The sequence below is a fragment of the Serinus canaria genome, chromosome 2 (assembly GCF_022539315.1).
Source record: "Serinus canaria isolate serCan28SL12 chromosome 2, serCan2020, whole genome shotgun sequence".
Lineage (NCBI taxonomy): Eukaryota > Metazoa > Chordata > Aves > Passeriformes > Fringillidae > Serinus > Serinus canaria.
Window position 1 is genome coordinate 23,378,474 of NC_066315.1, and position 21,080 is coordinate 23,399,553.

General features: G+C 36.9%; 1 protein-coding gene across 5 annotated transcripts in view; it reads left to right on the forward strand.

Annotated features, from left to right (window-relative positions):
* The window catches only part of AKAP9 (A-kinase anchoring protein 9), a 107,036-nt gene extending 86,283 nt beyond the window's left edge, over positions 1–20,753 (forward strand). For all 5 annotated transcript variants that reach the window (XM_018909398.3, XM_018909399.3, XM_018909400.3 and 2 more), the window contains 20 exons: positions 267–1,355; positions 2,351–2,491; positions 2,856–3,341; positions 3,750–3,813; positions 4,532–4,650; positions 5,400–5,591; positions 6,604–6,792; positions 7,439–7,583; positions 8,339–8,558; positions 9,574–9,724; positions 10,624–11,292; positions 13,009–13,208; positions 14,064–14,172; positions 15,032–15,217; positions 15,778–15,978; positions 16,378–16,610; positions 17,621–17,706; positions 18,408–18,483; positions 19,334–19,473; positions 20,128–20,753. In XM_018909398.3, coding sequence (XP_018764943.3) covers positions 267–1,355; positions 2,351–2,491; positions 2,856–3,341; positions 3,750–3,813; positions 4,532–4,650; positions 5,400–5,591; positions 6,604–6,792; positions 7,439–7,583; positions 8,339–8,558; positions 9,574–9,724; positions 10,624–11,292; positions 13,009–13,208; positions 14,064–14,172; positions 15,032–15,217; positions 15,778–15,978; positions 16,378–16,610; positions 17,621–17,706; positions 18,408–18,483; positions 19,334–19,473; positions 20,128–20,171 — 4,740 coding nt within the window. In that variant the 3' untranslated portion in view covers positions 20,172–20,753. The remainder of the gene's footprint in view (positions 1–266; positions 1,356–2,350; positions 2,492–2,855; positions 3,342–3,749; positions 3,814–4,531; positions 4,651–5,399; positions 5,592–6,603; positions 6,793–7,438; positions 7,584–8,338; positions 8,559–9,573; positions 9,725–10,623; positions 11,293–13,008; positions 13,209–14,063; positions 14,173–15,031; positions 15,218–15,777; positions 15,979–16,377; positions 16,611–17,620; positions 17,707–18,407; positions 18,484–19,333; positions 19,474–20,127) is intronic.
* Positions 20,754–21,080: the final 327 nt, after the last annotated feature.

The window sequence follows — 21,080 nt, forward strand, 5'->3', positions numbered from 1 at the left end:
TGAATGTTACAAATGCTTTCACTTCATCTGATGATTTAATACCTATTCTTTTTAATACCTATTTTTCAGTTCTTTAAGGTCATGGGCTACTTTCTCAGTCCAATTTGAAGATGTCTCAATTCTCATTAAAGCTTTAGAAGAGACATCACATTAAGAAATTCATTGAGAACTTTCTTTTATGAGATCTTTCAAAGTTTGATTAAACTGTTTCTGTGAAGTCCAGGACAAACATGATCTGGGTGGTTTTGTTTGGCTTTTTCCCCCAGGTTATTGAAGAGCAAAATGAGCATATACGGGAGCTTGAAGCCCAGGTAGAATGTCTGAAAAGTGATCAAGAACGTGTGAAGAAGAAAAACGATGAGGAAGTAGAGCAGTTGAATGATGTAATTGATAAGCTTCAGCAGGAGCTGGCAATTATTGAACAAAATCTACCAACAGATGTTGCTGGTTTTCAAGAAGATGCTGACAGTCCAAAACACATACTTGAAGCGGTTCTGGCAGAAAAGGAAGCTTTGGAGAAGCAAGTAGAAAACATAAATGCAGAGGCATCTCAAACAAAGAATGAGCTTGAGGAAACAAAATTAAAAATGAGCCAGTTAAAGCAAGAAATAAGTATATTAAAAAAAGAGCATGCAGGAATGACAGAGAAATATAGGCATGCACTGGTCCAAGGCAGTAAGTCAAAACCAGAAGACAGGGGCAGTGGAAAAACTGAACAAATGGAGGGAGACTTTTGTCAGGAGATAGACTTGCCAGGTCAGTCCCAGCTTTGGACTTCAGATGAGAATGCAAAAGTCACCATAAGCAAGATGGAGATACAACTGCAGCAACTTCAGGCATGCATTAAGCAAAAAGATTCAGAACTGCGCCAGTGCTACAATGAAATAACAGACATGAAAGAGCAATGCAAGGTTGAAAAAGAAACACTTAAAAAGAGGATATTAGAACTGGAAAAGACACTAATGGAGAAAGTTGCTGCTGCTCTTGTGAGTCAGGTTCAGCTAAACGCAGTTCAGGAGCAGAGAAGATTCATGCAGGAAGTGCAGGAAGCTTCAAAGTATGTGGATGAAGCAGGCAAAAATGCCCAGACAGAGGGTTCGAGTGATAGAACTGAAAATGAGACACAATCAAAATTATCACTCTTAACACAGAGGCTTAGTGAGATGGAAGACCAACTGGCAATGGTAAATCATAGCTTGGAGCTAGAAAAAGAAAATGTAAAAGTTGCACAAAGGGAAGCTACAGTGAAAGAAGAGAGGTTCTTAGAGCTTCAGCAATTGCTAGAAGAGGTTAAAGAAAAACATAAAGAAGAGATTCAGAAATATATTAAGCAAGAAGAAATGCAGAGGTATCAGGTAAATAGACACCATTTTCTTTTGTCTTCCCTAAAACCTGTTATTTTATGTAAGTATAATGAATGAAATGGTTCTTAATGAGAATAACTATAGGCATATTCTGCTATGTGTAGCACATTCATTTCTATATTATTCTTACAGTTACAAAGAGAAGGATGTTATTTTAGGGAAACCCCACTATCAATTTTAAATTATGTATTGAAAACACCTTACCTTTTCCTGATTGTACAGTGGTTTTGAATTTTGGACATAAAATTTCTTATTCTTAATTTGACTTGACATAGAATGGAATGTAGTGCGCTTTTACATGGTGTGGAGATAGAGACATAAAAATTAAAATTATAAAAACTGTCTAAGACACACACGGGATTCAGAAGGATAAGAGAAATTATACTGATTTTCTATACAGGTGTTTTTGTGTTGAAGGTTGTTTATTTATATATGTTTTGATCTTGATTTGTTTTCTTGTTTTCCCATCGTAATTCCAAAGATATTTCCCTTCAGTGGCTTTTCCAATATTGTTTTGTCCAGATTTCCATGCAGCAGTGCTTTATTGCCTCTCAATGTAGAACCATCAGTCAATATTGACTATGTTTGATAGTCCAAAAATGGGCTTGATGTCTCTGAATGTGAGAGTTTCGGAAATCATGGGACCCAGTACTGGACAAGAAAAGATTCTAAGATCTTTCATCCAAATACAAATTTAATGAATGTCATAAATGTCTTACAAGTTAAATAATATTATAATTTCCTACTCTCTGTTGACCTTCCTCCCTGTGCTGTGTGGTGTATCCAATTTATGCTTGAGTTCAGGGAACTGTAAGATAGTCCTTCATCCCATGGTCTTAGTCTTATTTTTTTCAAGCTGTGTTAACCCAAATTACATACATTTGTTTTCCCCTTTGGTCTTTTCACTTTGTAAGTTGGTGTGAAAGTGATCAGCACTATTAAAACTTGAATCTTAACCATTTTCCATGTTTTGTGTTGCCATACAGGTAGAAGCACAACTCATGGAAAGTCAAAAAGAAAAAGTGCTTATTACTGAACTTGAACAAGTGAAAGAAGAGGCAGCTGCTGCTAAGGAAGAACTGAACAGTTGCAGAGAAAAGGCAGAAAAACTTCAGCAAGAACTAACAGTAAGGACCAGAGTGTTCCATATTGTATTTAAATCAAATAGTTGTACAGGACTTACTGTTCAGATATGCATGCTATAGTTTGGGATTTTTTAATCTTTTACTGAGAATGCCACCAAGAAAAGCAGCCAGTCAGTGCCTACTGTGAGTGGAACCAAGCTGAGACTGTAGATCAAATGTTCACTTGTTGCCAAAGTACTTAGTTTTCCTGCAGTGCAACAGTGAATCTAGAGCTGTATTTCTTAGGAGATAATATGTGCTACCATATGTCATAAAATATAACTAAACTAAGCTGTAATTGGATTTTAGCTGTTTTAAGTATTTGGAAAATACTTAAAATAGCAGTTGAGATTCTCCATATTTACAGGTAAAAGAGGCAAGGCTGATACATCTTCAGGAAGACCTGTGCAAAGTCAAAGAGAACCTGGTTCAAGCAGAGGAGAAGCTTGCAAGTTACCTGAGAAAGAACAAAGAAATGGTGAAAACTGAAAGCAAGAAGGATGCAGAAATATCGTGTGATTTGTCAGCCAGTGAGTCTACTCTAACTGGAAACAGCTCCTCATCACAAACAGACAAGACTGTGGAGGTCTCACCAGTCCTTGTTAAAAATGCAGAAATCCAAATTGATTTGCAAAATGGATGCTCTTCAGAAGAGATTGCAGAGATTGTAAGAGAATTTACTGAAAAAATTGACCAAATGCAGGAACTCCATGCTGCTGAAATCATGGACATGGAGACAAGGCATATCTCTGAATCTGAAGCATTAAAGAGGGAGAAGTTTGTTGCAGTACAAGTATTGACTGAAGAATGCAATACTTTAAAGGAAGTCATACAAACTCTACAAGCCAAAGAAGTATGTATTTTATTTTATAATTGCTGAAATACTTCAGTTGAAGCTTTTGCTCTTGCTACAGAAATTCCCATTTAAAATCTGTAAAGTGTGAACCACCACATGCTCAGTAAAAAACTTTAAAGTGTTCTAATGTTTCTATGGCCCTGGGAGAGATTGTGAACCCCTTTCTCAGCATTGAAGTTTGCAAGTATGCTCAACTATCAGGTGTTTCCTTGTGCTCCTGCCTTTAACCTGCCCTGCTCTGGGAAATGTAGATCACCCTGTGAAATGCCATTTCTCTCATATTCAGTTTTATTGCTTTGATTGCAGGAGAACTGGTTCACATTATTTCCTGCTCCTTAAAGGTTTCTCTCTTACTGAGAGTGGGTGAGGGGTTAAAGACTTGACTGTTTTCTTTTCCAAATACAGAGAATCCCAGTTTCTGGATTAGCATGTTCTCCACCACACCAAGCTAGAGATGGAGGTTCTAGTGGTAAGACATTTGTTTGTACGGATTTCAAACAGCATTATAAATTAAATCTTCTCTTTTGATATTAAGTTTACCATTAAAGAGTTTGTGTTGTTAGAAATCAAAACAGCTACTGCCCAGCTTGAAGCAGAAACCTGTTGCACCAGCAAAAGGTTCTGGGCATGCCATGTCTGTTAATTTGGTACAAAAGGAAAATGTCCGGAGCAGAGATGGGCTTTAGTTGAAGCATCAGATGCTAATTATTTTCCTTTCCATCGGAGTTTCTGTATCCTTCTTAGCTATTACATGATCTCTTCAGCATAGCTTCATCACCTCCTGATAGTATTTAAAGCTACAGTTCCCTAGCAGTGGGAGATGATGACAGGGATTGACTTCTCCAAGTGTAATAAAATTATTCGAGTGATCCTTGACATAGGCAATGCAAAGCATATTAAGAGGGGACGTTTGGCATGAGTGTTTATGCAAGTAGTTGTTTGTCTTGTAAAACAAAATAAAGATTTTTAAGTTTGGTTGTGGTTTCATTTTTTAGTTTTGTTTTGCTGTTACTTCTCTGAAACGGAAAAATACAAACTATAAAACAGGCAGTCTCCAGGCTTAGAGTGAACCCTTAGTGACATGCAACTACCTGTTAAAACAACAGATAAAAAATACTTTTTTGATGCCTGTTCTTCAAAGTGTCACAGTAATCCAGCTTTCATGTTTTTCTCTCCTTTTATTTTAGACTCCAGTTCAGACTGGAGTCAAGGAATGTATCTTGCTCAGACCCAGGGATCTGACACGATATCTGAAGGAATAGATGAAGGTGAAACTTCAACAGATTTACTTCCAAAAAAAATTAAGGTAAAATAGACTCAATCTGGTTTTTTTTTTAAGGAACAAGTGTGATACTACTGAAAGTTGAGATTAGCTTCTGCTTGATCATTGGTAACAGAGCCATTTAGATAAGTTTTAGTGTTGACTATTTTAATACATTTTCTCACAGTGATGTGCATTTTTGCATTTTAAAGTAGGCTAAATATGAGTTTTATATCTGTAGGCTTGTTCTCAGTTATGATTATGAGAAATAAAAATAGTTATAATTTATTGCAAATGATGTCATGATCATATATTACACAATTTTATGGATTCCATTTTTATAACTATGTTATGAAAGCAGATTGTTTATTATAAACAGTAAGGGTATCATGTTTTAATTACATTTTTCAAAAAGTATTTTGTGACAAAGCCCTAGCTTCGTAGTAATTTCAAAAAGTGAATGGCAAAGCTCACCTGGAAGCCTTCCCAGGACTGTTTTGAAAATGTCAGTTCACGTTAGTAGCTATTTGAAAAATAAAAAAATTGATTTGACAGATGTACACTGGAAAATTTTATTTGAAACTGAGGGAAACTACAACTATTTAATAAGTTTCTGTGTGACACATGTAAAGGACTGGGTGACTCTTCTGTCCTTGATATGAGGAAGCATAATTTCCTTATGCTGATCAAATTAGAAGTACCAGTTTTCCAATACATATTAAATAAGATTGCAATTATTATTGTTGTTATTGGTATATGTTGTTATTACTGATTTCTTTTTGCTTTTATTGTAGGGTTTGCTGAGAGCAGTCCATCATGAAGGCATACAGGTGCTGTCTCTCACTGAATTTCCATACAGTGAAAAAGATCTGTCACCTCATAAGCAAGAACCAGAATCTTGGCTAGAGGAAAGAAAAGCTTTTCTAAGCACCATCTCATCTCTGAAAGACCTAATCGCAAAAATGCAAGTTCATAGAGAAGCTGAGGTATAAAAAATATCATAGGATTCTATCTGAATAAAAAGTGATTTATTATAGCCTTCTAAGGCACATCCACTCTTCAGGTTTAAATGCTTAAATATCCTATTACAAGGCGAAATATTTTTTTTAATGTGCCATAAAACTCCATATTGCACTTCATGGTATTACAGCTTATATTTATGTTATGTTATGTTATGTTATGTTATGTTATGTTATGTTATGTTATGTTATGTTATGTTATGTTATGTATATATTATATTATATTATATTATATTATATTATATTATATTATATTATATTATATTATATTATATTATATTATATTATATTATATTATATTATATTATATATATATTATATTATATTATATTATATTATATTATATTATTATATTATGTTCTGTGCATTGATAACTTTTAGCCATATAGGTCCACCTTCTAAGAAGAATTCAATTTTGAAACATTCCAGTAGCAGTTTAAGTAGAATTTTTAATGCTGTTATTTATTGGCTCATTAATCAATAATCTGTTAAAACTTTTTCTTGTTAAATAACCCCAGTTAAACTCCTGGATATATGCAGGTAGTTTCTACTACTTCAGCATTTTCTTTAGCATGCAAAGTGGGCAGATGAACTTCATGTCATTTAAAATTAAATCTTTTTCATATACAGTGTCTGCACAATACCACATAGCTTTGTGAGAGCCTAGGGAGAGACATGTAATATATGAAAAATTAAAGAATAGTGTGATATAGTAACCTCAGTAGTAACTACCCAGGGCTAAGTTTTCAGTTACAAAAGGCTAAATTGCCTCCATCAAAAACAAAGCTAAAAGTTTATTAGATTTGTGAATGCAGAAAAATGTGTAATGTGTACAGTAAACACATCCATCTGGATGGATGAAATTTACACAATTATTAAGAAAAGGTAAACATTCCACTGAAAACACACACTCTACATAGAAATTATGATGATGTAATCTTTCCATTTTCCTATTTAAATTGTTTTTATACCACTGCAGATCTATGCAAGTACTGAATCTCCTGAAGGTGTGTCAGACTGGCGAGGAGAACTTCTGCATGCCATTCAACAGCTTTTTGTGAGGGAACAAAATGTTCTCCTTGCTGCATTTCAAACTGAACTTGCAGAAATGGGCACAAGAGATGCAGTGATGTTGATGAATCAATTAGAACACAGACTACAAGAGCAGGTAATATAAACTGTACTGTAGTCAAAGTGTTTGTCTACATTAGATTTTCATTTTAATTTTATAAATCCATTATAAATATATGTATTAATGGTAGTTTTGACAGTGTAAGGATAAAAACAAAGTCAGACTTGCAGAAAGAACTGTTGTCTTTTAAAAGAAAAATTATGTAGCATGGGAAAGAAACTCTTGGGTGCACAGGGTGCAGAATATATACAGCCTGCAGAGATCAGTTTGCATTGAACACAGTTGTCCTGAGCTTGATGTCATTAAGTTAATTGGAATTATGTTACACTATGTAAGAGAAAAGGTAGCATGTTTATACAAAAAAATTTGCAAGAAGCGAAAGTGATAAGGCTGCTGTGGGACAGAGGGAAGTCAGTTATCTCCTCTGGAACATGGAAGGATTAGTGAGAAAATTGCAGTTTGCCAGAAAAGTGATAGCAATTTTCAGTCTGTAATTTTGATGCCTAGAAGAGAACTAAAAAATAACAAGTAGTTTTTCCAAATATTGTAATGCTGACTTCATTGAAAATTAATATATTTGAATATATGTGGACTATGAATATATAAATATATGTGATGTCAGCACCATAGTTGTTCTCATAAAATCTGGAGTTTTACTTTGAAATGTTTCTAATGTTAATAGGCTATCAACCAGAGAGTAGCAATGGACAGTCTTCAGAATGCAGACAGAAGAAGTTTGCTGATGGAGATTCAAGTATTGCATGCTCAGATGAACAGTAAGAAAAGTAACCCCAAGAGAGAACAAGAGATTGATTCAAAAAGCCAAGGTGACTTCTGTGGTAATATATGTCTGTTTCCAAATGCTTTCAAGGCAGTGCTCATAATGTTGCAAGTGACAAAAGTGGTGACTTTCTTTGGTCTCTGATTTTGATATGCATGTTCTGAACATGCATACTTTTCATCTTCTTCAATCTTATTTAACTACTTTTGCAAAAGTTATTATACAATCTGTGTTCCTTTGACTTGTATCAAACTGAAAGTGATGACAAAGTTATGTTCAATTGCTATAAAAATGGAGCTTGAATTTTAAGGCTGTTTTCCATGTATATGCTTCACTGTTTAGGTTCAGCAGCTTTGAAATTATCTAAGTTGGATAGTCAGTCATAATGCAGAAACTAAGAAGCAATTAGAATGAAGAGCAAAAGGTTCAGAGAACAGGTATACTTAAAAATTAAGTAAAGCTCACTATCAGTGTATAGTTACAAATATTAGGACACGAGTATACATATGTAATATAGCTAACTTAAATAGTGTTAATCATTATCCAAATGATGCATATTGATATAGTTGCACGCATCTTAGAGCCTTTAAGAAATAAAGTTGAAGTGATTTCTTCAAAGTACAAAAGGTATTCAAGTATAAAAGTCATGGGTTTGCTTTTATTGGACTTCTGAAATAAAATATTATTTTAAAATATCACTCTTAATAATAGCCTTGTGGTCACGCTCTGGCTAGGAGAAGCTTTACTCAACCACAGTGTTTTTTCATGAAGTAATTTCCATATGAATGGTGCTCTCATTAGAAATGCTGGAGTATAACATGCAGCAGAAGCAGTTGCAGATTCTGGAGATGCAAGTGGAGCTCCGGAGTATGAAGGACCGAGCAGCAGAGCTTCAGGAGCAGCTGAATTCAGAGAGGATGATGGGCGCAGAGATGAAGAATGAACTTGCACAAGCCAAACTGGAGCTTGAAGCAACCCTTAAAGCACAGCACAAGCACTTCAAGGACCTAGAAACCATCAGGTGTGGCTTTCAGTGCCAAGCTGGCTGTGTTGGCTGTGAAGATTATCTTTCCTAATCTGAAACCACAATACTGATTTTCTTAAGGGGCTTGATCTCATGTAGTAGTGTTATTCCTTCTCCGTATTTCTGTAAAACCTACCTGACAAAAATAGACTTTTTACATTTGACAAAGAATATATTTCAATTCATAATTTGATTTAATACTCTATTCATTATCAAGTTAAAATTGATAATGAATAGAATATTTAAAATTTTAATATTTGTCGCATCAGGCTACTTTATACAAGCTAATAAATAGACCATATTTATTAAAGGTTTTTAATCTCTATGAACATGGAGAAAAAAATTGCAAAGCTAAGATGACTTTGCAAGTACTTCCATATGAAATGCTATTAAATGTTGTTTTAACATGGTTGATAGCAGAAGCCACAGATTTGGCACTTAGGAAAGCTATTACTTTATGGCTGAACCAGAGGGATGCACCCATGAACAGTATCTTAATGTTCAGCTCAGAGATAACAAATTAGGCTGGAGCTTAAATTGGAATTACTTTACAGATTACTTTATACCTTTTACAGACCATGAGGAGCAAGTTTCTTTTTCAAAACAGATGCAAAATTATTTGCAAAAGAATGACAATTTAGGTCATAGATTTTTCCTTTTCCCCCCGATATATTTTTTCCCTTGAGAAACATGGCAGCAAAAGATGCACTTCCATGGCATTCTTTAAGATTTTGGCCTGTGACTGGATAAGGTTGAACACTAACTGCCTCTGAGCCCCCACAAGTGGCAGCTGCAAAGGTAGCAGGATGGACACACTTGTTGTAGTTCTTGGGCTATGCAACTCTTCTGGGTTTGAGTTAGTCTTGTCTTTCTAAATAGGCTTTTCACTGTTACTCTACTAGACTAGCAATGTTTTCAGTGCACAGGATGGAATAAATACCAAGTAACTGACAGCATCATGATAGGATTAGAGTCACTGCCTAATGTAAAGTTTGCTCCATTTTTCTTTTAGGACTGAAGTTAAAGAAAAAGCAGCTGAGCTAGATATTCTTAAGGATACAATGGCCAATGAACAGAAAAAATCAAGAGAGCTACAGTGGGCTTTGGAAAAAGAAAAAGCTAAAATGGAACGCAGTGAGGAAAGAGGAAGAGAAGAGCTTGAGGTATTCCATAATCCCAAGTGGCCTGGGACATCAAGGGGCATGAAAATATTCTTTTGGTTAACATTTCATCTCAGTTTGCATCTTTTGTCCAATGCATTCTTCATCGTTCCATCTTCAATTGTAGTATTATATCATCCAGTGCTGAAGAAAAATATACAGAAGCTGTATGGCAAAGTATGAAAAAGGCCTGAAGCACATTGCATTTAAATCAATAGGAATTTTACTGTGCTTTTCAGGCCCAAGTTTTAAAGATTCTATAATGGCTCTCAGTTATTCAAGGGGACAGGAACTGCTGATGGCTACACTCAGCCCCCACCATGGCCTAACTCATAAAATATAGTATTTGAGAATATGATTTAAGAAGACATATTGTTTGTCACCATTTAAAAAGTCTGCAGTTTCACCTCATGAAAATCAAACTAGGGAGTTTACTTTAGGAGAAAATGCTTCATTAGTATCTTCCTTGGTACCTCTGCAGTATTTGATATAGTGAAGGGGAGAGCAGGTATCTTGGTACAAGACAAAGAAAAAAAGCAATAATTTCAACAGCATCAGTTTATTTACATCTTGAAATCCAAAGCTGAAAAATCATTTTCACAGTTTTAGAAAGTAAAAGCAGGTGGCTGTCTTCAACTTCAGAACTACAGTTGTTTGTATTCACTATAAAGTATGTGTTAAAAAAATTCTTTTATGAAATGATCAGATTTTAGAATAAAGACATCTGTAATATATTTTAGTATCAGATGTAACTGCAGCATCCACATTATTGTCACATTACTTGGGAATGGCAAAACCTGTTAAAGCAGCGTGCATAGAGGTAGCATATTTGCAATTTGCAGAAGATAATGGAAAGTAATGCACAAATGGCTTTGATCAGTTCTTATGTTTTCTTTTGAAAGGACTTAAAGTTTTCTCTTGAAGATCAAAAACAAAAGAACGTGGAGTTAAGTAAACTTCTGGAGGAAGAGAAGCAGCTCTCAAGTGATCTGCAGCAGAGAATTGAATCCCAAGAAGCACTCAGTGCTGCCCAGCTGTCACGTGAGCGAGGCCGTAATTCTGAGTTGCAGGTGCTTCTTGAATCAGAGAAGGTTCGAGCTCTTGAAATAAGCAGTGCCCTAGAAAGGGAAAAAGAGCTATGTGCTCAGCTTCAAAGTGCTGAAGATAAGGGGCAAGCAGGAACACCTAATCCATCTGAGGAATTGCTTAAAGAGCTACAGAAGCAAATGGATGAAAAGCATGACCGTATAGTGGAGTTAGTAAGTGAGATGGAGAAGTATAAACTGGAATCTGTGCAAGTGAGACAGCAAATGGAAAAAGAAAGGCAGATTCAGAGGCAAGCACTACAAGCAGAACAAGATGCTAACATAATAGTACAAAAGAAACTCCATGAACTGGAGTCCAAAGTAGAAGATCTTCAGTGGCAACTTGGAGAAAAGAAGCAAGAAGTTCATAAATTAGGGAATGAAACAAAGAAGTTGCAGGAAATAATCCAAGATCTACAGAAAAAAGAGCAGGAGGATGAAGGAAGAAAGGAAGCCAAAAGGACACCAAGCCACAACCCAAATGAGGTACAGTAGGATTGAAAGTAATGTGTAATATTGAAATATACAATTTAGCTTTCATTCTATTGCTCCATTATGTGTCACTGTGCCTTGACTCAGTCTATGAAATAGCCTGCAGATTACAGAACATGGGCACCAGAGAATGGAAAAGAGAAAGCATTCCTGTTTGCTTCCTAAAACTATTCACATGCTTCCTCCTGAGAGTGAAGTTAGAGAAGTGTATAAGGAGGAGCAGAGAAGTGTATAAGGAGGAGCACGAGCAGGAGAAATGCATCTGGGTCTATACACACACTTTGTGTCTCTGTACAGGAGAAGAATGTTCCTTGCATCCAGTTGCAGGAATGAGCTATTCCCACTCAGGAATGCCCCAGGTCACTGCCCTTAATCTTTAGTTCATAAACTGCAAGGGGTCATAAGTGATCTTCCAACAGCTTCAGTAAAGAAATGAGTAAGCAATCAAACAAGCATATGTATGAATATGTATATGATAGCAAACAAAATAGAAGGAAGAAATGAAGGTAAAAAATCAATTTAAGAATTATCCTAATTTTTAGATGAGTGAAAGTGCTGTCTATTGCCTCTAAGTTTTTCACTGTCATAAAAGGTTAGGAGAGTTTTAAATTACTTTTAGAACTTTTTTAGAAACTTGCCTGTAAGAGGTAGGTGTTGCTGGGTGTGTGATTTGTGGGTAATCACAGAGAGGACTGACAGGAGACTTGCTTGCCTCTTTGCTGACCACGTTTTTGCCCGTCCTGACATAATTTGTTTTACCAGTTATTTATAAGTAGAGCCAAGAAGGAAATTTTTCTTTTCATTTGCTTTGCCTACTGGTTTTTATCTTCTGAAGCATTGGAAACTGCCCACATCTAGAGGCAGGCTGTTGAGTGTATTGGTAAATGTGACAGCAGCAGCCTTCCTGCCATGTTCATTTCGTGCACCTTGTTCTTCTGCACAGAGGGAACTGCCAGCACTGTGGTCAAGGCAGTTGAGGCTTCCCTTAGATCAGGTTATCAGCAGCTGTTGGGGTTTTTTGCCTTCCTCATCAGCAGATAGTCTGAACTGCTTTCCAGGACCTGCCTGGAATTTCAAAATAATTAATCTCCTGCTGTTTTGTGACATTTGAAGCACTCTGACTTCCTTCTTTGGTACTGTAGGGGAAGAAGCCAAAGGCAGAGTCAAGGACTCAGGTTTCTTTGTGAGGGATAGCAGTTCTTCCATGGCAGTGTTGGGAGGCTGTTTCCTAGGAACACCTCTTCAGTGCATTGTTTTGCTTGTGGTAGCATCAGTGGTGTGGTTGCCTGTGACTGGACTGACCTCCATGACCATGGTGGTCTCTTTCAGCCCCTGTTCTTCTGACTATAAGTTGGTTACAAAAACACATAGGCCCAGTTTCCCAGATTCCTTGCACAACTGGTAAAGGAGCTGCTGGTGGAAGAAACAGAAAGGCTTGGTGACATCCTGCTGAGTTTTTTGACTGCATGATTGCTAGTTCTTAGTCAAGAAAGACGCTAGACCTTTCATGAATGATAATTTAGTGCTACATTACAGCAGTGTTGTAGTCACACTAAATTTCTTTCTTTGTCAGAATTATCTGTTCTTCAGTTTCTGTGGATGTTTCAAAATCATATGTTTTCATTTAACAGCACTGGATCACATACTATATATATTTTTACATATATATATATTTATATATATATATATATAATACATATTTGTTTCCAGACTACCTGGGATACACCCAATGACAGAACAAGAAATTGGGTTCTCCAGCAAAAAATGGAAGGAGCTGAGACGAATGAGTTGACTTACCGCACACTGACAGGAGATCTCTCTGCTGCTACTGAAATGCTGGAAAAAGTCAGACAAAAGCTGCAAAATGCATCTCCAAAGCTGAAGCAGTTGGCTCGGAAAGCTGCTAGCAGGTTAGACCATTGGTTTAGTCATTTGGTTTAGTAAATAGCAGTCAGCAAGCTTATATATTGGGTTTGAATCCTAATTCATAGACTGCAGGATTTAATTGAGTTTGGGGTTATTAGTTTTATTGTGTATGCTGTTACTTGAGATATACTGATGGAAGACAGGATCACAGAGTATCAAGTGCTGCTGTAAATCCTATATATTTTAATAGGGTCCTTTCTGAGGCACAGCAAAATGGTCTCTTTTTCCTCTGAAAAGTGATAAGATTTATCTGGGTATGGTATAGGTAGATGAATTTTAAATAGTAATTAAATAAGGGGATTAATATAGAATTATTGTTCTGAATCATCCTTCTTGGGGAAAAAAATATTATGGTCAAGTGAAACTGATCTTGATTCTTAATTTTGGAAGGTTACTGTCTCCATAAGATTAAAAAATATCATGGTACCAGGTTCCTGGGAGGTTTGAATCTGTTTTTATTTTGCTGTGATGGTCGTTTAATATTAAACCTTCCTTCTGAAACATTTGGGCAAAGCAGAATGCAGTATATCTGGGAAATACCCTAGGATTTTGATCACAGAGATTCAACAGATTTGTGGGAAGCAGAACCACTATTTTAAATGTGCTTCATGTAGAATATCCTTGTCTACAAATGAGTGGAAACTGTTCTACACACTTTTTTTTTAAATCAAGACAATTTTGTTTAGAGTCACTTAGCAGTCTTGAAAATATTGCCCTGTCTGCAGTACTGCTGAAGTGACTTGCTATAGATACAGTGTGCATAGGAATCCATGGAAAGTCCTGTTAGTCTGGCTCGTGGTGTCACAGTTGATCTGCTGGTGAAACCCCTTTTGTTTCAGATTGCAGTTTGAAACAGCAGATGATCAGGACTTCATGTCAGTACAAAATGCTATTGAAGAAGTTATTTCAGAACTGAAAATACTGCCTGGGTTGCCCAGTCTGGAAGAGGTGAGAGTCAATGCTATAATTTTGATGGGAGATTTAGGATGAAGAGCTGTGAGCAGAAACTGCAAGGAGTTTGTAAGCCTGTACTTATTCAGGTCTTTATAGGGGAAAATTCCAGCGAGTGTTCTGACTGGAGTTTGTAAAGTGTAAACCCCCCCCCCTTTTTTTTTTTTTTTTTCCAGTTTTTAATACTTTAAAAAGGATTTTTCAAACCAAAACTTTTCCAATTTCATTTTAAATTTCTGCTTCTCATGGCTTTTTCTTTAAGATATTTTCCTTTCAGCAGTAATGCTATACCTGAGGAAACTTTTCTCAGTACTTCATGATATTAAAATCAGCATCTAGTATTTACTGTATTGTGTTAACACTACACATTTACCTAAACTGCCCTATATTTACCAAATGAAAGGCCACTGAAGACTGAGTGGCATGCACTTATGTAAAAAAAATGAAGTGAGGTAATCTGTTGCAAAGAATTCGGCAATATTTTATTTTTAAGTGAGCTTGATTTGGTCCCTATATTTAGTCATATGTTTTAAGCAAGGATTTTCAATGTAACTGGAAAAAAAGCTTTTTTCTTTTCCTCTCAGTTAGATAAACATAAACATAGTAGAAAACTTAGCAAATTGTTATAGCTGGTACAGTTGAGCTTGTATGAAAATACTCTGTTGTAATGTACAGGGTAAGTATAGACAAGAAAGTCACTATGATTTGTAGTTTACAAATGTACACTGAAGTTTTTTATATGAAGTTGATACAAAGCTATTACCATTATCTATAAACTCACATTTAAGCCAGTTATTTTCAAGCTGGCAATTTGGATCTAACAGAAGTTGAGTTTGGTTTTCTTTCTTCCTCGTAGCTGAAGATGGTGCTGCCACCGGGGACTCCATCCAGCTCTCTGACTGAGAGGCTGCTCCGGCAAAATGCTGAGCTGACAGGCTTTGTCAGCAGACTGAGTGAAGAGAAGAATAATTTGAGGAATGCTGTTATGAAACTGGAGGAAGAACTGAGAAGATACCAGCACAGACAGCCTTCTGCAGACTATGTATGTCCTTGGTGGTGCTGATCTAATGAGTTATGTATACGTACATAAAAGCCTAATTTCTTGTCCTGGTCACACAGTTGAGAGTGATCAAGCTATCTGTCTTTCTTGGCTTCCCTCTACAGAGTAAATTGGTGTGAGTTATTCTTGTTCAGTGGTCAGTATGTGTCAGCTCTGTTGAGTGTAAAACTTAGTGATTTTACCCAGCTTCTTTTTGTTAAATACTCTTTTATTTTAAACGCTTTGTGCCTTTTTTTTTTATCTCTATCTCATCACCATGAAAAGCAGATCCAGATAGATCCAGATAGGCTTCAGGATCAAGAAGCTAGTATGATCCAGTTGAGGGGAAGTTTTTTTACAGAAGCTGTGTTTTTCTGGGACATTGATTGGGGTCCTAAAGTCACTGTGTTTGAGATGTCAGAGTGCAAGGGTGGCCTCAGATCCAAACATTGAATAGTTTTTCTCATTAATTTTATGAGCTCTCCACTGAACCAATGATTAGAATGACATGGCCTAAGTTCCTCCAAATTGTGTCATTCAAATTTGGTTTCCTTTGTCTTCAGTCTTCTAGGCACCCATCAGATGTTGGAGTTAATATTGATACTCTTGTTGCTTCTGAGAAGGAAATTTGGAACAGAGAAAGGCTGTCGCTGCAGAAATCTTTGAAACAAGCCAATGCAGAACTCTCCAAGCTGAGAGCAGAGCTCAGGAGTGAGGCTTTCCTCAGAGAACTGGGATCAGATACTGAAAATGCTGTTCTAAGGGTAAGAAGATTTTTTTTTTCCCTCATACTAACTACAGCTGCTTTAAAAATTTTGATTTGGGCTTATTTTTCATTGTGTTCACTCTGTTTTATTCTGAGTAAAAAGATACTAATTCAGTTTTAAAATTATCATATTCAGTACCTGACTATTATTTTTTCTCTCCAAGAATGACATGTAAACATCTGTGTTGTCCTTTTGTGTGTGTGCTATTTCTTGCTGTTAGGTGATCCTCAATATATGAAGTTGCATTCAACAAGTGTGAGCAGCAGCACAGTCTGCTCCATGGAACTGAGAAATGAATAATAATTGAAATGCTGTAGAAGTAACAATGTCAAAGGTCTTGGGACTGTTGTGATTCTTGGAGTTTATGGAGCTTTTTGTCTTTTTCTCTTATTGTAGAGAATTTATGGCAAATACCTACGAGCAGAGAGCTTTCGGAAAGCTCTCATATATCAGAAAAAATACTTGCTGCTGTTACTAGGAGGATTCCAGGAGTGTGAAGAAGCCACGCTGGCCCTCATAGCACGGATGGGGGGACAGCCTTCCTACACAGACCTTGAAATCATCACACAGCATTCAAAGGGTTTCACACGATTTCGCTCTGCAGTCAGAGTGTCCATTGCAATTTCAAGGTAACCTGCAGGAAGTTACATTTCAAACAGATATGACTGTGCTGTTTAATATATACTTTTCTAGCTCTCTAGTGAAATCTAGAAATTGTCATATTCCATCCTGTTTAAATGACATATTTTTGGTAGTCATGATACTGGTAGTATCTACTTGGTAGTAGATACTTGTAGGGTGACAAGGTGAGCAGAGTGTAGGTAAATTTTGTAAAAGGAATAAGCAGTCTATTGTAGTTGAAAAGGGCTCAGTATCTGATAATCTCAGATGGAGTGTACTGGGTAAAGTCATGTTATTAAAAAAGTTTATTACAATTCTAAGGATTGCACTTATTTACAAAGGTCTTTTTCTGCAACTAAATTTCCTTTAAAGATTAAAGTCTTACATGTAAGTATAATATAGATTTAGGAATTAATTTTCTTAATCTGGGTAGTCCTTTGAATTTCACAAGACTAAGGATGAGCAGGAATTGGTGAGAAAGAAAAAGTAAAGTTTATTACTGCATAGTACTGCCATGTTGCTAACAAACCTTTTTCACAAAGGTGTTAACCCCCAGGCACTTCTACTTGCTGTTGTTCTGAACCTTGTGTGTCATATAAATTCAAGGAAGTGTTCATGTACCTGTTGTGAGAATTTTACTCATAGTGCTCTGCAGTTGCAGTTTTGGGGCTGCAATAGAGCAAAAAAGGATATTTAGTATGATTTTAAAATACTGGTGTGCTGTAGCTTAGGTGTTTGAGCCATTTACTGTCCACTTGGACAGTAACAGTGCCTCTGGAATTGTACAGGGGAAACTGAAGGCAGGTTTGGACAAAAGATGGTCTTTCTTAAGGATATGCAAAAGGATGTTTAGTACTTGATACTCAGGTTTTAGATGCCCATCTGTTAATTTTGCTTGATGGAAATTGCAAGAAATTCTTATACTTTCTAGAATACAATGAGCAGATTACTTTGATCAGATTATTTCATTTATTCTGAAGCTGTTTGGTTTTTGTTTTTTTTTAAATTTGAAATGTAGAATGAAGTTCCTGGTTCGTCGATGGCACAGAGTTACAGGTTCTGGTATCCTGACCAGCAATAGGGATGTCTTTAGCCAGAACACAGGTAAGTCACAGTCCAGTAATGACTGAAAAAATGGTATTCACAAGTCACACCACTGCTTAATGGAGATGGGTTTTAATTTGTTTTATCCTCATGTGGAATGAATGGGGGCTGTTCCCTCTTTCTTTTGCTATAGTTGTTTGGATTAACCTATTTCTCAGTTTTCACGCTCAGTACAGACACTAACTATTTGATTTCTCTTCAGTTTTGTTTTGCTCCATCGTGGGTGGGATTAAAAAAAATACAGAAGGTTTCCCTATGGAGCATGTTCATGAAAGCAGTTTTAGCTGAGTCATTGGAGTCTTTGTAGGAGATCTGCACCACAGGGTCTTTAGAACAAAAGCTTGTCATTCTTTTGTTACAGGTTTAAGTCTGGGAAATAACAGTTTTCTGTTTGCTTTTTGTAGGAGTCTAAGGAGAATCAGAAGCTTCTTTATTATTTATTGTCTGTTTAGGTCTGCACTTAAATCTTTGCACAGTCTGTGAGAGTTTTCTCATTGACGTCAGTGAGGCCAGGATTTCGCCTCTGCTTTTGCTTGAGGGAGTCTGAAAGTGGCCTACACTTGTTAAATGCCATTTTTGTGATATGCAAACAGAAAACTCATATCTGAGTTTCCCAGTAAAGTGCAAAAGGTTTTCTTTTTTTTAGTTTTCAAGGCACTGCTTTTTGCATTTCTAATATTCTGTATGTTTTGTATTTCTAGGTAATGAATTACGGCCTGATTCATTTTCTGGTGGCATGGATCTTTATGGAGAACAGAGGCATTCTTCTAGATCCAGGTCAGGCCAGCCATGGAATCTCCTAGATCTCCTATAAGCTTTCAACATATTTGGGGCTTTTTTTAGTTATTATTCTTTCAGGCACTGTTTAAATAACTGAAAGCCTCAGTGTGTACTGCTAAGGTTTGTAACCTTTGATGCTGCAAGATCTTTTTTGTAAGAATATGTCAAAAATCATGTCTCAGGCATTCAGTGTGTGGTTACTCATCATATGATTGAGGCCAAAGCTTGCACACCTGTGCCAGTGAGACTGGGTCTTTTTCATCAAGGGCAACATTTTTATGAGTGCCATCATACTTTGGTGAGCTTATATGAAGTTGTGAGTTCAGATCTTCACTGAATATCAAATTCTAGCCATTTTTGGGTTTCATTTTCATGTAAACCACCTCAGTATTTGCATTGTCTTAGTTTCTCATAACCATAACACTTTACATGGTGAAAACCTTTAATCTATTTTAGCCACTATTGACTTTTACTTACAGAGAGTAATGACAAGTGGCAGAATCCTATAAAGATGGCAGTGTCCTTATTGACACAAGCTTCTTAATAGAAAACTAAACTTCAATCTACCATGGCTTCTTCTGCAATCTCACTAGGAATTTGCTGGTCAGTCTGTCTCAAAAAAATGCAGCAACAAATCCTGTGCAGTAGAAAGAAAAGGCCAGAAACAAAAAGTCAGTTTTTCTCACTTGGGCAGTAAGTGGCAGGGAAGTCAAATGAGTTTGCTGTGCTGGCTACTACATGGATATGCAGGCCATAAGGTATCCCTGCCTGCAGTATTTTGCTGTGTTGCTGATATCTCTCCTCAAAATGTCCCTTTTTGAAACGGTGTGTGTTGTTGTGTCCCTAGGCTGCAGGGGATGCATGCTGATTTAAACCCAGTGTCCTTCACCTGTCCCCAGCTGCAGAACTACGACCCCGAAAGGGCTCTGACCGATTACATCCATCGCTTGGAGGCACTGCAGAAGCGGCTCGGCAGCGTGCAGTCAGGTGGGGCTCGGGCACCCTCCCCAGCACCTCTGGGCAGCACAGGGCCCGCTGCCACGTGGCTGCTGCTTCTCTGAGATACATAACAAACAACCTCCATTTCAATTTTCAGCCTTAAACAAGAGGCATTTCTGAGCTGTAGCAAAAAGCTCACTTAAAAGAAGATTGTAAAATTCTTTGAAAATCCATACAAGCATGCTCTCAGTATAGATTTTGAGGTTATTGGTAACACTTTACTTCCCTGATCTCTAATAAATGCGCAGCAAAGATTCAGTTGGCATCTTGCTAAGAGTTTAAGTTATATAGAGAAAAATGTACCCAGGAAATTGGGATGTGGGAGAGGAATTTTTTCTCCTAACACTTTGATTACAGAAGTTACAGTCATTTTGTCCCATAGATGATGACAGTTTTTGTACTGAAAGAGGAATACATCAAGAAAATTGTCAGAACAATGGGATGAAATTTATCAAACTTGAGTTTTGAAGTTCTTGTGTTTGACTTCCCCATCATTTGGGAAAGTTTTGTTCTTAAAAGATTTGATCTGTAAAAGTCCCTGTTCTATGATTTCCCGTGTAAAATCTTTCATGCTTATTCAGCTGAATGAATGTAGGTACTTGTTCCAAGTAATCCTGATGACAATTTTTCTCCATCTTACAGGTTCGACTTCATACACTCAGTTGCACATGGGTATAAGAAGATAATACTACCCTTCAACATCTCCATCACTGGCAGTGATGCTAACAGATTGCCTTCTGTAAATCTGTGCTCTTTCTGTGCTTTTGTATGATGTGTATATTGTGGGACCAATATGAACACAGCTGTACGATTGTATACAGTTCCATCCTGGCACACCCACAGAGACTGGGATTTATGGATGTAGGCACTTTGTGTTTATGGGGAAAAAAAATCCGAACAAAAAAAATCCCCAAACCCCCCCCTCCCCCCAAAAAAGTCCCCCCAAACCCAAAACAACCCCCCCCAACCATTAAATTACATGTATATTTGTGGAATGCTAATTTAAATGATTAACTTATGAAGTGTGTATTTATCAAAAGGGTGCGAAGATGAAACTTGTGTATTAATTAAATTGAGCTACATTCAGCAAAGTTTACTTGCACTTTTTCTGGCAAGGCTACTGAAGTTACATTGACTCTCATAATATTTGCTACTGGCAGTGCAGACAGAATATCACTTGTAGAGACCTATTTTTGTAATGGTAGAAGTTTTGAATTTTATGGGTATTTTGTCAAAGTACTGAAATAAACATGACTTCATGCTTCTAAGTGTGTTGAAGAACTGCTCCCTTATTCATATGGAACAGGTTGGCCCTACCTGAATTCCTCCTGCTTGTAGTGACTGCAGCCAGACTTTTTACAGATTCCAAAGTGCTCCTATCAGAGAGAGGGACAGAGACAAGCCTGGCTTCTGCAGACCCTGGTCACATCTGACAGGGCTGGGAGGGAAGAGCCTGGGCTCCCTCCCCTGCCATGACTGATACAAACACAAAGTTTTAGAACATTACACTGAATTTAGACCAGGAACAACAAGACAAAACCCTGGTTACATGGAGCTCTGCTGAAGGGGGCACTGCCCGCTCCAAGAGAGAGTTA